This window comes from Erpetoichthys calabaricus, chromosome 11 (assembly GCF_900747795.2).
Source record: "Erpetoichthys calabaricus chromosome 11, fErpCal1.3, whole genome shotgun sequence".
Lineage (NCBI taxonomy): Eukaryota > Metazoa > Chordata > Cladistia > Polypteriformes > Polypteridae > Erpetoichthys > Erpetoichthys calabaricus.
Window position 1 is genome coordinate 85,872,267 of NC_041404.2, and position 14,751 is coordinate 85,887,017.

The 14,751-nt window shown below is 36.8% G+C and overlaps 1 protein-coding gene across 2 annotated transcripts in view; it reads left to right on the top strand.

The window, feature by feature from the left end:
- Positions 1–14,751, top strand: part of ap2a1 (adaptor related protein complex 2 subunit alpha 1) — an 84,322-nt gene that overhangs the window by 39,667 nt on the left and 29,904 nt on the right. For both annotated transcript variants that reach the window (XM_051933343.1, XM_051933344.1), the window contains 4 exons: positions 7,480–7,554; positions 7,936–8,018; positions 9,803–9,891; positions 11,972–12,096. In XM_051933343.1, coding sequence (XP_051789303.1) covers positions 7,480–7,554; positions 7,936–8,018; positions 9,803–9,891; positions 11,972–12,096 — 372 coding nt within the window. The remainder of the gene's footprint in view (positions 1–7,479; positions 7,555–7,935; positions 8,019–9,802; positions 9,892–11,971; positions 12,097–14,751) is intronic.

Consider the following 14,751-nt stretch of genomic DNA (forward strand, 5'->3'; position numbering starts at 1 on the left):
ACTTCATCTCTATTTAATTTTATATTTCTCTTTTCTGACCCTCTGCAGTTTTTTCTGAATGCATCTCTTTTCTTTACTTCTGCTTGCTATTTCTAGCACTCCTTTTCCTGCCAAGATGTTCCTGTATTCACAGAAAGGCTAAGTTTTCACAATATCAACAGATGTGTGACACTTCTATCATTAAACTTTCTTTTTAAATTTAGAAAGAAATTTTAGGTATTCTGTAGGGGTTTCATTTCTGATCGAAGTTATTTTACTTCTTAATAAGATTGTAACAAACAATTTTCTGTGGTGGATGCTCTTCCGTCATAGCTGAACATAATCGGATACAGTAGCAACGTTTCACATTGGAGCATACCTACCTTCTGCTTGGCCAGAGATACCTTGCCAACTTTTTACATTTTTGGCAAAGATATCACAGCTACATTCTCATCCCTGAAAGCAAAACCAAAAATATTGTGTATCAAGAGGCACTTGAATACGAACGCTATCAATATAAATTCTTCTCAATGCAAATTATTACTTTTTATTTATTTATTTACTTTTTTTTTTATTTATTGATTTTTAAAGTTTGTCCTCTTTCACTACTAGGTGGGGGCAGATCTGCGGGGGTCAGCTAGTATAAATATAAATATAAACAGTAAAACCTTGGATTGCGAGTAACTTAGTTTGCGAGCATTTTTCAAGACAAACTAAATTTTGTAATAAATTTTAACTTGATAAACAAGTGAGGTCTTGCAATGCGAGTAGTCCGTATATGCTTTGTCGGCTGAGTGTCACATGATCACAATTGAGCCGATGGTTCTTCTCTCTCTCTCTTTTTGACCACGGGATTGTGGGTAATCGTCTCCCATGCTTGGTCTCAGTCGGCGTGCCTCACTCATATAGTCAAAATCCGTACGAGCGTATAATGTTTACTATAGTATTGTGACCATGTGTGTGTGCTGTAACATGTGAGTCCCTGTCATGCACCCCAAAACATGTGGCTGAGTCTCAGTACTTTAGAAAAAACAGTTTTATTCAGCTTGAAACAGGAAACACGGTTATTTATTGTAGCAGGATCTACCACTCTCCTATACACAGACACAGCAATCCGGCAGGGTCGTGACCAGGTTAGTAGCCAAGTAATACTATGCCCTTGCATTTATAATGTCCCTTGCATCACACATCGACGGCAGGTGCTTATAGAGCGACCGTGATCTTTTTGGATTCGCTTTTATGGCAAACTGCTACAGTGCTGGGAGCCTGCGGTTGCTTCGGGACACTCTTCTGCGTGTCGTCGCTTTGGGGGGGAAACCCAAAAGAGTTTAGAATCCTTACAGTGCGTAAAGCTTTTTTTTTTTTTTATTTTGTGTCCAAGTGTAGTGAATCTTCAGGCAAAGTAACAGTCATTGGATAGGTTCCTTGTTAAAGTCGCAAAAAAAGAAAAATATTCCAGGGAGCAACAGATAGCAGTGGTTGCGTTAGATAGAGTGAAAGTCGTCCTACACAATAACCCTCCTGTATGTATGTATGTATGTATGTATGTATGTATATGTGTATATATATATATAGGTAGTTGTGAACTTGCAAGCTATGCATCTCAAGACCATTCAACTTACAACCGCGACCGCTTCTCACAGGCAAACAACAGTTTTCGCCACACCAACTCCATATCCTGTGACTCATTCATTTCGATCTCAGTTTATTACCTGCAGCAGTTTTGACAATGTTCAGTTAAATTTGTCTTACAATTACAGAAAAAATGGCAATTTATCTTGACATAAAAATGAAGGTGGCCAAGCAGTATGAGGGAGGAAAGAAAGCGAATGTGACCACATGCGATTTTAAGTTATCCCATTGTAACTGGTGTTCACTGCACACGCTGTACTGCTGTGCTCTGGCTTTGAATCCGGTTAAGCTCTGAAGCTTCTGCATTGTGACTCACAATGTGTTGCTTCGGGCGAACAGCCACGAAGGGATAGTGCAACCACACTGAACCCCTTTATCTGTTAATGTTTATAATTAATAGGCTGAAATGTTAAAACAGAAAACATATGAGTGTTCAAACTCTGCCAGTACAATTCCTCCTCTCACAGTTATCATAATGAACACTGGGTGAGGCTCACACTGATGACATAACATAACACAGACAAAGAAAGGCTTCATGAAGCTGTTAAAGGTTCTGAACCCCTGCGTACAGCAGTAATAATTAAACAAAATAATACAATAACAAAAAAATGATAGAAAATCTACGCAATGTGCCCAGAAAATGATAGAAAAGGATATAAAACAAGCAAAATGACTTAAGGGACTTGTACAGTATTATACTTATGGACTGGTTTGAATGCATATACCGTTCCATCTTACATCCAGATTGACTTGCTACCGATCCATCAGAACCGAACGTGGTCGTAAGTCGACGACTACCTGTATATGTGTTAGTGTGTATGTATATGTATATATTAATATAATATAAATATAGGCTGCTACATAAAATAAGTAAAAGGTGAAAGGTTTGAATACTTCTTGAATGCACTGTAAATGTATGTCTGTGTTTGTGTGTATATTTATAGGAAAAGTGAGACCAGAATTTATTTTTTCTAGTTTCTATACTTGGTTGTGTGAATTTAGGGATAAACGATCATTAAAAATTTACCAGAGAGGTTCCTACTCATTGTTATATAACTTCTGTTTCACATGAGTACTTTTGAGTATTTTGGTTTACTCGGTTATTTCACATTTGTGAAAAGTACCTGCAGCTGTCATTATGGCTGTCTGTCCACTTGAAACAACTCAGCTCCATTGGAACTGAATTTTTTTAAATTTTCCATGCTTAATTCTTCAAGAAAATTTGTCAAGAAAGTTTTATTTTTATTGTTATATCTTGAATAGAGCATGCTGTACAAATTTTTGATATTTCAAGACATTCTTTGAAAGAATTGGTGTATATTCAAATTCATCTATCTTTAAACAGAGAAACATTCTGTGCAATCGCAAAAATTTACCTTGAAAAGATTACTTCTGTTTGTATAATTTGTATTTTTTCCTCTTTTACATGACTGTTACCTACTCTTGATAAAAAAGCGATCATCCCATACCGGTTAAGACCCATTCCACTAAACAACTTATCCAGTGATTTTCAGTTGCAGACTTAAGTTTTATAATCTTAGTGAGTCTTGGTAGTCACGACAAGTACCCTTGATCATCAGTCAAGTAGTTTGATATCCCCATTGACTCAGCCATACTGGTCCCCCTGACAAGTTTTAAATTGTGAGACGGATTTGTGTGTGCCACAGCTGGCATACAATGTGTGTTCACCCAAAAGAAGAAATGCACATGGCTGAACTTGCCATACTGAGACGACCTTGATATAGGCGCTGCCGCGGTTAGGTAATACGTAGATTACTGGCTGCTAGAATGTGGTGAGCTAACAGGGCTTTGCAAATGTGAAATTGCACTGAAAAGTCTGTAGTGAGCTGTATAGATTATCAGGTGATGTGATTCCAAGTCTTGCAGCAGACATTCTCAAAGTATCGAGATTTGTAATTACTGAATCTGAACTTCCCTCTCCAACTAGTAGTCTTGCAATGTGCCAGGGGGTATAGTGAAGCACCAGCAGAGTCACAAGTAGCAGCAGCTTATGTCAAACTTGGTCACACCATCTCACTTCTCCTGGGGCCTCATGTATAACGCCGTGCATAGAACTCACACTATAACATGGCGTAAGCACAAAAGCGGGATTGTGCGTACGCACAGAAAAATCCAGATGCAGGAATCTGTGCGCACGCAAAATTTCACGTTCTTCCACTACATAAATCCCGATCAGCATGAAAAGTAACGCACGTGCACGCGCCTGCTGTCCCGCCCCAACTCCTCCCAGAATTACGCCTCTTTGAATATGCAAATCAATATAAATAGCCTTCTGTGAAAAGACAATGGGAAAAGCACAGGGGAAAATATAAGAATTTCAGCGAATACCAAGTGGAGGCAAAAGAAAAACGTACTATTTGTTGGTTTAAACAGTGATATAATCAACAAAAGAAAGTTGATAGAGTGTTGGAGAAACTCGAAAGATCCAAGTTCACAAAGTCGCACAGTGCCCGAAATAAAAAAGAAATCACATATCAAAGTCGGCGTGAAAAGGCGAGTCGTAGCCCACCGTCTGAGTGTCATATGAAAGCTTATTAGGGTACAGACAAAACAAATAGGCACACAGTGGGGAAAAAAGCACGAAATGTCAACTTTAATCTCGAAATTTCCACTTTAATCACGTAGTTTATTTTGCTATTAAAGTAGAACATCATAAACTTCATCTTAAAATCGTTTTTTTTTACTAGTTTCTCAAGTAGCACATTAAATGCTTTGTTCTGTATTTGATCTTCTATGTGCTCTATGTGTGTGAATCACTACGTGCTTCTGTTCTTTCTCTTTCTCCGACAGGACACAGAATCCATTACATTCGTGATATTACAGCTCTCTGAATAATTAAAATACTGAGATGTATACGTGATATCATTTTCATGATGATAGGAATGAAAGCATGTTATTAAACATGGGAACACGGTGGCGCAGTGATTGTTCATATCTCACGCAAGAGTCTTGCTGCGCCATGTGCGACCTTCGATTAAATAATTTATTACAGAAGTACTGTCTCTTTCAAACATACTAACCTCCAATTCCTGTCCTAACTTTTCTTTCTCCAATCGCCACACAATCAGCTCTGTAATAGACGTTAAGCCATCTGTAAGCTTAGAACGCCGGTTCTTCAAAACTTTTAATGAACATTGAAATATCTTCGTAGTACGTGTTTAATTATTCTATCCGTCTATCTTTCCAGTGTCGCGTCAGTGCAAGAATACAATGCAATGCAGGAACAATCCCTGAACTAGCTAGCGCTGCGGCACCATGTCCTCACATGTTTAATTATTAACAATACAGATTATTTAAATGAAGTTAAAGTTTTAGCTGTATAATATAATCAACATATTTTGCTGCATTTCATCTTAAAAATGATATCATCATATGTAAATACACGCTTCATAAAGTGGCGCAGGTTGTGCAATATTATAACTGTAGTGCAAGTTTACAGTGAGGTAATTGTACTTATAAGTTCAAACAGTTCTACAAGGAGCACTTGATGGACTGATCGAGTGCGTTTATAGTTCTTGGGATGAAACCTTTTCTAAACCGCGAAGTCCGTACAGGGATGTCTCTGAAGTGTTTTGCCGTGGCTCAGGCAGCGTCTGCTTCATGCTGTATACCGATAATTCTCTTTCCGATCAGCTGCTGCTGTGAGTCCCCACTCAGATATAGTGATATAAATACTCCAAGTGGTGCAGTGAGAGTAATATGGAAAAAGATGATCTGCTGTGGCAACACCTAACGGGAGCAGCTGAAAGAAGATGAAGATGCAGTGACAGTTACAACGCTAAAGCAGTTATGGTATTTGGAATACTATGGCTATTCCCTGGACCATTATATTGCTGCAGGTTAATTACAATCAGATGCATTACACTAATAAACAATATGCAGTTAGTTTCAATGTATTTATAAAGCCGCGTCAGGAATGTGGATCTAAGAAAGAAAGGGTGTCCACACAGGAACAGTAGCACTGCTTTGACGCTGGGTGCTGCCAGTCTGCAAAACCGAGCGGAGAAATTGCGTACGCCAAGGTATGAGTTACCGTGGAAATGTGCGTGGCTTTACGCCAAGTTTAGGTTTTATACATCGCGATTTGAGCGTGGAAAGGTTCGTACGCAACATTTCTGTGCGTATGCACCGTTTATACATGAGGCCCCTGCTACTTAAAATTATACCTGGTAAATTACACGGTCTATGTGACTATAAAGTAAAAAACTCAAACACCTTAACATATCTGGAAATTAATATAATAGTACTAAAGTTTCGTAAGTGTGGCTGTGTGACTTTTTATGCATACAGTGAGTTCAAATGTACTCTGTTTATGTTACACTAATAACAACTTCACTGCTATATTAAGTTCTCTGCAAAGTTCCAAAATGACCTTTTATTCATCATGATCTGTTGCAGCCAACAATTTTATCTTATGGCTTTAACGTAGATTTTACCTCTTCTTCGATGGGCACTTTTAAAAATTATCTTGATCCTCTAACATCCACATCCAAAGACATGCAAGTTAGTGGATTGGCAATGTTAAAGTTGGCACTAGTGTGTGTGTATTCACCTTGCGATAGTCTGAGACCCTATCCAGGGATTGTTCCTGCCTTGTACCCTATGCTTGCTAGGATGGTCTCCAGATTGTCCGTAACCCTGTCCTGGATTAAGTGAGTTAAGAAAATGGAGCATGAATGAATGTTTTACACTACAATAAGCAATAGACCCTCCACCACCAACAACTTACAATAGTACATCATTTCATGCAATTTCTTTTCCTTATGATTTGGAATTGTTCCCTCTGTTAATGCTTTCTAAGCCACCACAAGCCTATTTGGATTTGTTTTAAACAATATGATATTGTAAAATACTATGAAAACTATGCTATTTACTTTCCTAAAGTATGTATTTACATTCATAAATCAGTTATTTTTGAAATATGATACCCAACTCTTTGAAGCAAGTAACAAAAATTAAAAATGTTCACGCTTTCAAAGCAGTTAATGAAGTCTCTGAACACATCTTGAACATTATGCATTTTAATGGGATTATATTTGCTATTATTTTTTCTCTGAAGTATTCCTGAAAGAGATGATGAGCAATGAAGAGGCTCAACTAATCTTTCAAGTATATCAAGCCTTTTTCAATACACTTTTATATGGTGCATTTTTCATTTATAGACTTCTGTCCACATTTGCAAATATAGTTAATACATTACTTACAAAATCAAAAAGCATACCATGAGTGGCTTTTCTCATCTGACTGCTAAAACAAAAACAAGTTCAGCATTTTCATAAAATTTGAAAAGGAGAATGTTAAATAGAAAAGTGATTGTCTATCACTATGAACTGGATTGGTTGTACTATGACACCCCGATAAGACTGCAGAACTTACTTGTATACATTTCAGCTGAAATGTACTATTGTTTACCAACAAACAAGAAAAATATGCTGTTTTCTGTTCACTGTTTCAGGCAAGAGACAGTGACATAGGTGGTTTGAACTAGTTTATGGTTAATATGGAAGAAAAAGTGTTACACTTCTGTATTCTGAATCATCTGTGTGTGTGCATGTGTGTGTCTGTGTATTTATTTTTTTCTTTATTCTGATTAAAATACTGAAAAATACTTGATGGATATGGTGGTTATCCTTCATTTCTCAAAGAATGTGTTCATCTTTTAATGTGGAGTTCTTATTGTGGGATAATGTATGTGCCTACTTTCATTCTTTTTATAATAACATTGATCACTAACATCTTGTTGCTTTTCTCCCAATTTCATCCATCTCTCCTCCCCTTTTTTATGTTTTTTTTCCTGGTTTATTTCTCCTTCATGCCACTCTTGTACTCTTACCCCCTAACATCCAGTTCTACCCCTTCATCTGCTCTTGGTTCTGAAGACCCTGCCCCTGCTCTGCCTGAATCAGATGAGCTCCTTCACAAGTAAGGCAATTTCCTTTGTCTTCTGTTGTGTGTGCAGGTGAATACTTACATTTTATGGCCTATTTGAGGCAACTACAAGACTAACTAGTGAACCAAGGAGCCAGTGGAGGTGATCTTTGTGTTACAGAGCTTGTGCGTTTCAGGCAGCATGATGCATCATATTATCTTAGTTTAAACTATTGCTAATTTGTTAAATTTTCAGTCATAGTCATATTGTGAGCTCAGTTTAAATGTAGCTCACTGACTAACCAGGCACTTTAAGCATTTTAATTTGTCTTGCAAGTCTGTTTAAATTGGAGGAGGTGCTGGTTTTTAATTTACACATGTGATTTTTGTTAGCTACACTGCAGGATAAATAATGATATCTCCTTTTATTTTCAGGTTTGTTTGCAAGAATAATGGTGTGCTTTTTGAAAATCATCTATTACAAATAGGAATAAAGTCAGAATACCGACAGAACCTTGGTATGTCCTATTTGTTTCAGACCTGGCTTTAGAAAGAACTGGTGTTTAATCATTTTCATCCTTCCATCCATCTGGCAGTGCAGGATTTCAAAAGTTATAGCCCTTCTCGATAGCCATGGATGAAATTCAAGAGCAAAACACATGCTAGGCATCATTCTTCCACAAAACACATACATATATACACCTTCACACACTCCTACATTATCAGTTTAGGGTTGTCAGTTGACCCAGTTGACATGTCTTTGGAATGTAGAAAGAGAACTGGAGTGTCTGGTGAAAAACCTATGTAAACCCAGGGAGAATATATAGACATCACGGTGTTACCCAGAGTAATTTTCAGGCAATAGTAATTGTTGTGTATGCTAGCAATAGTTCTTTGTACGTTAACAGTTTTTTTCCTTTTTATGTACTAGGGGGCCCTGCTCCCTGCTCGCTTCGCTCGCCTATCCCCGGGTTTGGTTTTCCAGATATACAATTTAAAGAGATTGTTATTTTCATGGGAATTGTTACATATGCATTATTTTCACTTTTACTTTAAAACTTTAGTAAAAATAATATTTGGAATTAACTTTTCTTCAAGATCACATTGAATTTTGATTCTATGTTTGGACTTACATCATGACAACGCAACGTATAACTGCCTGTGAGTGAATATCGTTTTTCCTCTCTAATAAATAAAACGACTTTCTCGAATGTTTGTCCATGCTCTTTCTTCTTTGCTTTGTCGTTGACGTGTCATCTAGAACGTATAAAATTATTGTCCTGATAAAATTTATAAGATCTGAGAGCGCATGAAGTGTGTCTGCCAAAAACATTCACATGACTAAGAGCTGGAGAGCACAGGAACTGCATCTGACAAAAGCATTCACACGACTGAGGTTAGATGACCGTGGCCTTGTTTGAAAATAGTTGTAAGTAGGGTGTGACTTGAAAGAATCTCATGTTAAAAGTCTCTGTCTCATGGGACTAAATACCGTGCCAATGTTTTTGGAATCTTTTAATTCTCGCTGGCAACACTAATTAGATGATCTACAAGTCTCTGATTTAAAGGTTAAAATCAAACAATATATTGGATCTCTTTTTGCTGTTCTGTTATTTCACCGAGTAATAATTTCCGTTTGTTTGCTATAATGTGGTCTTTCGTATCTTTTTTTGAGACTTTGGAATTTTCATACTTCCATTATCTCTAACCTGCTCTGTATGTGTACCACACCAACATTTTTGAATTCTTTGACGTTCTACTTTGTCATCTACTCTTTGTCCTTTATTTCCGGCCCCGGGCGTGGTTAAATCTCTTTCTCGTGGGACGTATAAGTGTCTTTCCCAGAAAATCACGTCTCATCTCCTTCCAAGATTTTTTTTTTTAGAATAGGAGAGATGTGTTCTAATATGTAAAATCTGATCAGACAAAGTAAAAAATTCTTTAATTGAAGTTGTGATTCTCAGGTGTATATCTTAAAGAAATTAAAACATTAAAAAACATTATGAAAGCCATATTGGAATGTATCATAACTGTGAAATCAGATTTTCTAGTGATATTTTTATAAAGATTTTCTTATATTACATCTCCTCCCATTTTGTCCAAATTAAGATGTAACCTTTGAAATAGCTGTGCACACTGATTAAATATATTTGTTGTCTGAGTGATATTTTTACTCGCATAAATGATGTCGAAATATGAGGGCCGCATGGAGGTCTGCCCTAATGTATGTAGCATCATATATAAAACAGAAATGAATATTGACATTCTCTTAAACATTCTGTTTCTTTACTTTTACCTGCAGGTCGGATGTATCTCTTCTTTGGTAACAAGACATCAATGCAGTTTATTGGTTTCAGTACCACAGTCACTTGTCCAGGAGAGCTACAATCTCATATCCTTCATAGAACTTCAGTTATCATTGCCATTTGTTCCCTCATAATAATTTAGTTTATTCACAATTTATTTTAATTCGTTGACATATTTTATCATATTAATTTTATATTGCATCATTAGAATTACCGCATTTAGGTAATACAAATTAGACAGCCAGATATGTTAGCTTTTATGTATAGTGTGCTTTCATAGAAGAATGTTATAAAGAATAAGAATTATTTTAACTCATTTTCAGTCATTAGCAGGTGAGTTCCATATAATTATTGTTTTTATTATAAACAGCATATAAGATTTCTGACATCACAAAACATAAACAAAAAACACTTGTATTCTTTATTATGTTATTCATATTTAAAATCTTTTACAATACTATAATGTTATTTAGTATGTGCTGCTGTTAAATGCAAAAGTATTGTCTCATAGGTTACAAAGAGCTCTTTTTCCCAAGTAAGTTAGTTTGTTATAGTGTCTTGTTAATGCCACGGCTTTGAGAACTGTGGTTTGGGTGTGATCTGAGCGAAGGTCCTACAACTATAGTTGCTGTGGTTATTGGTTAAATTGATGTCAGAATCTGAGATGCCATCAACAACATACAATCCATTACAGCATTTTACACAAAATAAATAGGTCCTTTATCTCTTATACTTAAGGCAAAGTGATTTGGTTACAATTTTACTCTTTATTTATATTTGTGTTTTCACATGACATTTATTTCAGTATCATTCTATTCTTATTAAGCTCAGTTCTACTTATGGGTCCATAACACCACATATAAATAGAAGAAGTGAAACATAAACTCAAGATCACATTTATTTTGTATGTATTAATTGTTCATGTTATCTTAAGTTGAACAGTTTTAAGTCAAATTTGCTTGCATGTTTCCAGTTTTTCTTTAAAAATTGTCTTCTGATAATAGGTTGAACTACTTTAACAAGTGTATGGTATGCTAGAAGAATTTGTCTAAAGACTTTATTTAAATGCTGAGAATAATGTGGTCAGTTTGACACAGATCAGTCATCATTCTGTAGTTTGGCGGCCCTTTAACTAAAGACTGTACCTCGTACCATATTTTTATTAATTCTTGGAAGTTTAACTATGTCTAAAGTGAACTACTATTAATAAGAAGTAAAATGCATTACAGATTGCATACCGTCCAAAAGGGTGCATATTTTAATGCTGGGGAAGCCTACATGCATTCACAATAGATAGATATTAAAGAAGTAAAACTGTATTTGAAGAAATGTCTGCTGTTGCAGCTGAGAAGGTCTACAAGCAATATTTCTAGAGCCTACCAGATATTAAAAATATTAAAGGGGTGAAATATTTGTACTCTTCTTTTATGTTATCACCATTGTAAAAATAAGTTTTTACATTATGCCTTTGGCATGAATATAGCCACTTGTTCAACCTGTCCTTCATTTGCTCATGTTGCTATAAGGATGGCTGTAGTCACATACAAGAAAAAACCTAACTTATGTACTCTGCTGTAGCTTTGTGAGTTGTCACCCGAGTTGAAGACTTCAAACTAGTCCACCGTTTAATGTGTTTCCTATGTTTAGTTTTTTGGCTACATCTTTGAAGTCTGCCCAGTGCTTTCTTGGATACCACTGTCAGTTTGTTGCTTTTACATCCTGCCAGTTTTCTAGCCAATCTACATGGCTAAAAAACATAAATCTACTTTTCATGACTACTCTCCCATCTCTAATGCCCAATCTGAACCTCCATTTTAGCTTGAGCTACCTGCCATGCGGGGTAGGTATTGATCTGCTCTCCATCCTCCTGCTTCAGCTTCCTTGTCACACAAGTCTGTCAGGTGTTCACTGCGAACAGGGAACTGACTCTGAAGGTGTGATTGTGCGGTGCACAGATAACAGCTACTTATGTAAACACGGAGATTGCTTGTCCCATCGTCTTATATAAGAAAGCATTAAAATACATAAAAAACACAAATCATCTTAACTGATATACTCCTTAACCCTGTTTCCACACCATGTGTGTAATGGTCATATTCAAATATAATTACAGTATTAACTTCAGAAAAAATATTAAATCTGTATTGCCTTGACTTAACTCTCTACAGCTCAATATCCAGACAAAACCAGTGGAGCCACTGGTGGAAGGTGGGGCTCAGGTTCAACAGGTCCTCAATATTGAATGTTTGTCAGATTTTACAGAAGCACCGCTGCTTAACATCAGATTCAGGTAAGAGCTACTTTTCATGGTGGACCAAGAATTTAACTTTTGTAAAGGATTTCTGATTAAACATGAATTATGAGGATAGTTAAGCAAATGCTAAAGAAAAATAAAAACCTTTGCACAGAAATATAGTTAGTGGATATGACAAATACTTGCGTATGCACCAGCCAGCAAACCAGTATAGTGTCTGTTTTTTGCATTCGGTGTGCGAGTAATTTGCATCCAGAGCTAAGAATGATTAATTTCTTCTTGTGACTGTATATCATAAATCTAGTTTATGCAGAAAAAGTAAACATGAAGGGAAATAGACCATTACTTTACAGCCTTCCATATTACAAATATGGCTCGCTTTGAGATAACTTTTTAAGATGTAAAGGGAAAAAATCTTTTTATTTCTATGCAAAAAAAAAAAAACATTTATTGTTTATTTGACTATGTTTTGAAATAAGAACATAAGGTTGTAAAAAGGTACTTTTGAAAGCAGGCCATTTAGCCCAACCTAAGTGAATGAAGTTTGTCAAGCTAACATTTGTAAAATATCATCAAATCGAGAGACACATTTTTCCTTGATTTATCCCTCTGCTCCACTGTTTAAAATTACACCTCAAACAATTCAGACGTGATTAAAGTGCGCATTGAGACTTTATTTTAAGGGTATTTGCTTATATTTTGGTCGCACCATGAAGAAGTTGCAACACTTTTTATACGTGGTCCCCACACAATATTTGGGACAATTGGCGTCACAGGTGTTTGTGATTAATCGTGTGTGTTTCATTGCTTCATTAGTGCAGGCATAAGACACCTAGGCTTGCTTCTACCTACAGACTGCCTTTGGAATTTGTACTTGCCGTTGTTCAACATGAACACAAGCTGTGCCAATGAAAGCCAACAAAGCCATTACCTGGCTCAAATCAAGAATAAAGCCACTTGAGACATCAGTAACATCTTAGCATTACCTAAATCAACAGAATGGAAAATTATTAAGAAGAAAGAACACACTGATGAGGTCAGTAATTGCAAAGGGACCAGTAGGCCAAGGAAGACTTTCTTTGCTGATGATAGAAAAATCTTCACTATGATAAACAAAAAGCCCCAAACGGCTGTCCGACAGATTAGAAGACTTTATGAACAGAAACGCAGAGGCCACACTACAAGATGAAGATTGCTAGTTACCCACAAAAACAGGATGGCTTACAGTTTGCAAGTGAGTACAGAATTCTTTAAAAAGGGTTTTGTGGACAGATGAGACAAAGATGAACCTGTGTCAGAGTAATGGCAAGAGCAAAGTGTGGAGACAGAATGGAGCTGCCCAAGATCCAAAGCATAAAACCTCATCAGTTATACATGGTGGTGTGGTTGTTATAGTCTGGGCATGTACATATAGCAGCCACAGATTCTGGCACACTTATCTTCATTGATAATGGAACTACTGCACGATGAATTCTTAGGTGTATAGAAACATCTTCTCTGCTGAAGTTCCAACCTCAAAACTCGTTGGACAGCACTTCATCCTACAACAAGATAATGATCCCAAAAATACTGCCAAGGAAATACAGGAGTTTTTCAAACCTAAAAAAATGAAAATTCTTGAATGATCAAGCTAGTCACCCAATTTAAATCTAATTGATCATGCATTCCATATGCTGAAGAAAAAAATTAAGGGGACAAGCCCCTGAAACAAGCAGGAACAGAAGATGGCTGCAGTAGAGGCATGGCAGAGCTTCACCGAAGAAAATACTCAGCACCTAATGATGTCTGTGAAATACAGACTTCAGGCAGTCATTGCATACAAGGGAGATGCAACAAACAAATATCACTGCTTTAATATACCTGCCATTGCATTGTCCCAAACATTATGATGACCTGAAATGGGGGGGGATTGGGGCGGGGGAGAATGTAGAAAAAGTGTTGTAATATCTACATGGTGTGACCAAAATGTATGTGAATCGTTTGACTTGTAACTTTAAACTGTGCAGCTAAGGGAAAAGTATGTCTTTGTCCCGAACATTATGGAGGGCACTGTAAGGTCCCAAAAGTGCTATTTTCTTCCACACTACTTGGTAGCTTATTTAGTGTACAGTAATCCCTCACTATATCGCGCTTCGTCTTTCGCGGCTTCACTCTATCGCGGTTTTTATATGTAAGCATATCTATACTAATTAATAAAAGGCAAAGCCCTCACTGACTGACTGACTGACTAATTCAGTCATCACTAATTGTCCAACTTCCCGTGTAGGTGGAAGGCTGAAATTTGGCAGGCTGATTCCTTACAGCTTACTTACAAGAGTTAGGCAGGTTTCATTTCGAAATTCAACGAGTAATGGTCATAACTGGAACCTCATTTTTGACAATATACTGTAATGGACGGCAGCTCGATGGCCGTGGGAGGCGGAGTTGAGTGTCACGTCATCACGCCTCCCACGTAATCACGTGAAAAGACTGTGAACGCAGTAGGGACAAATGAAGGAAGAGCCGCAAACAGCAAAGAACAAAAAATTCATTAAACAATTGAGAAGGGAGCGAGTGAAGCATACAAGCATCTTCATTAGGGAAACAAACCACGGTGTAAAACGTAAGTTTAAATTAAGTTTATAGAAACGCTCCCGCTGCGGATTGCAATAACATATTCGTGAGATAAAAGAACGCAGTAGGGAGAAATGA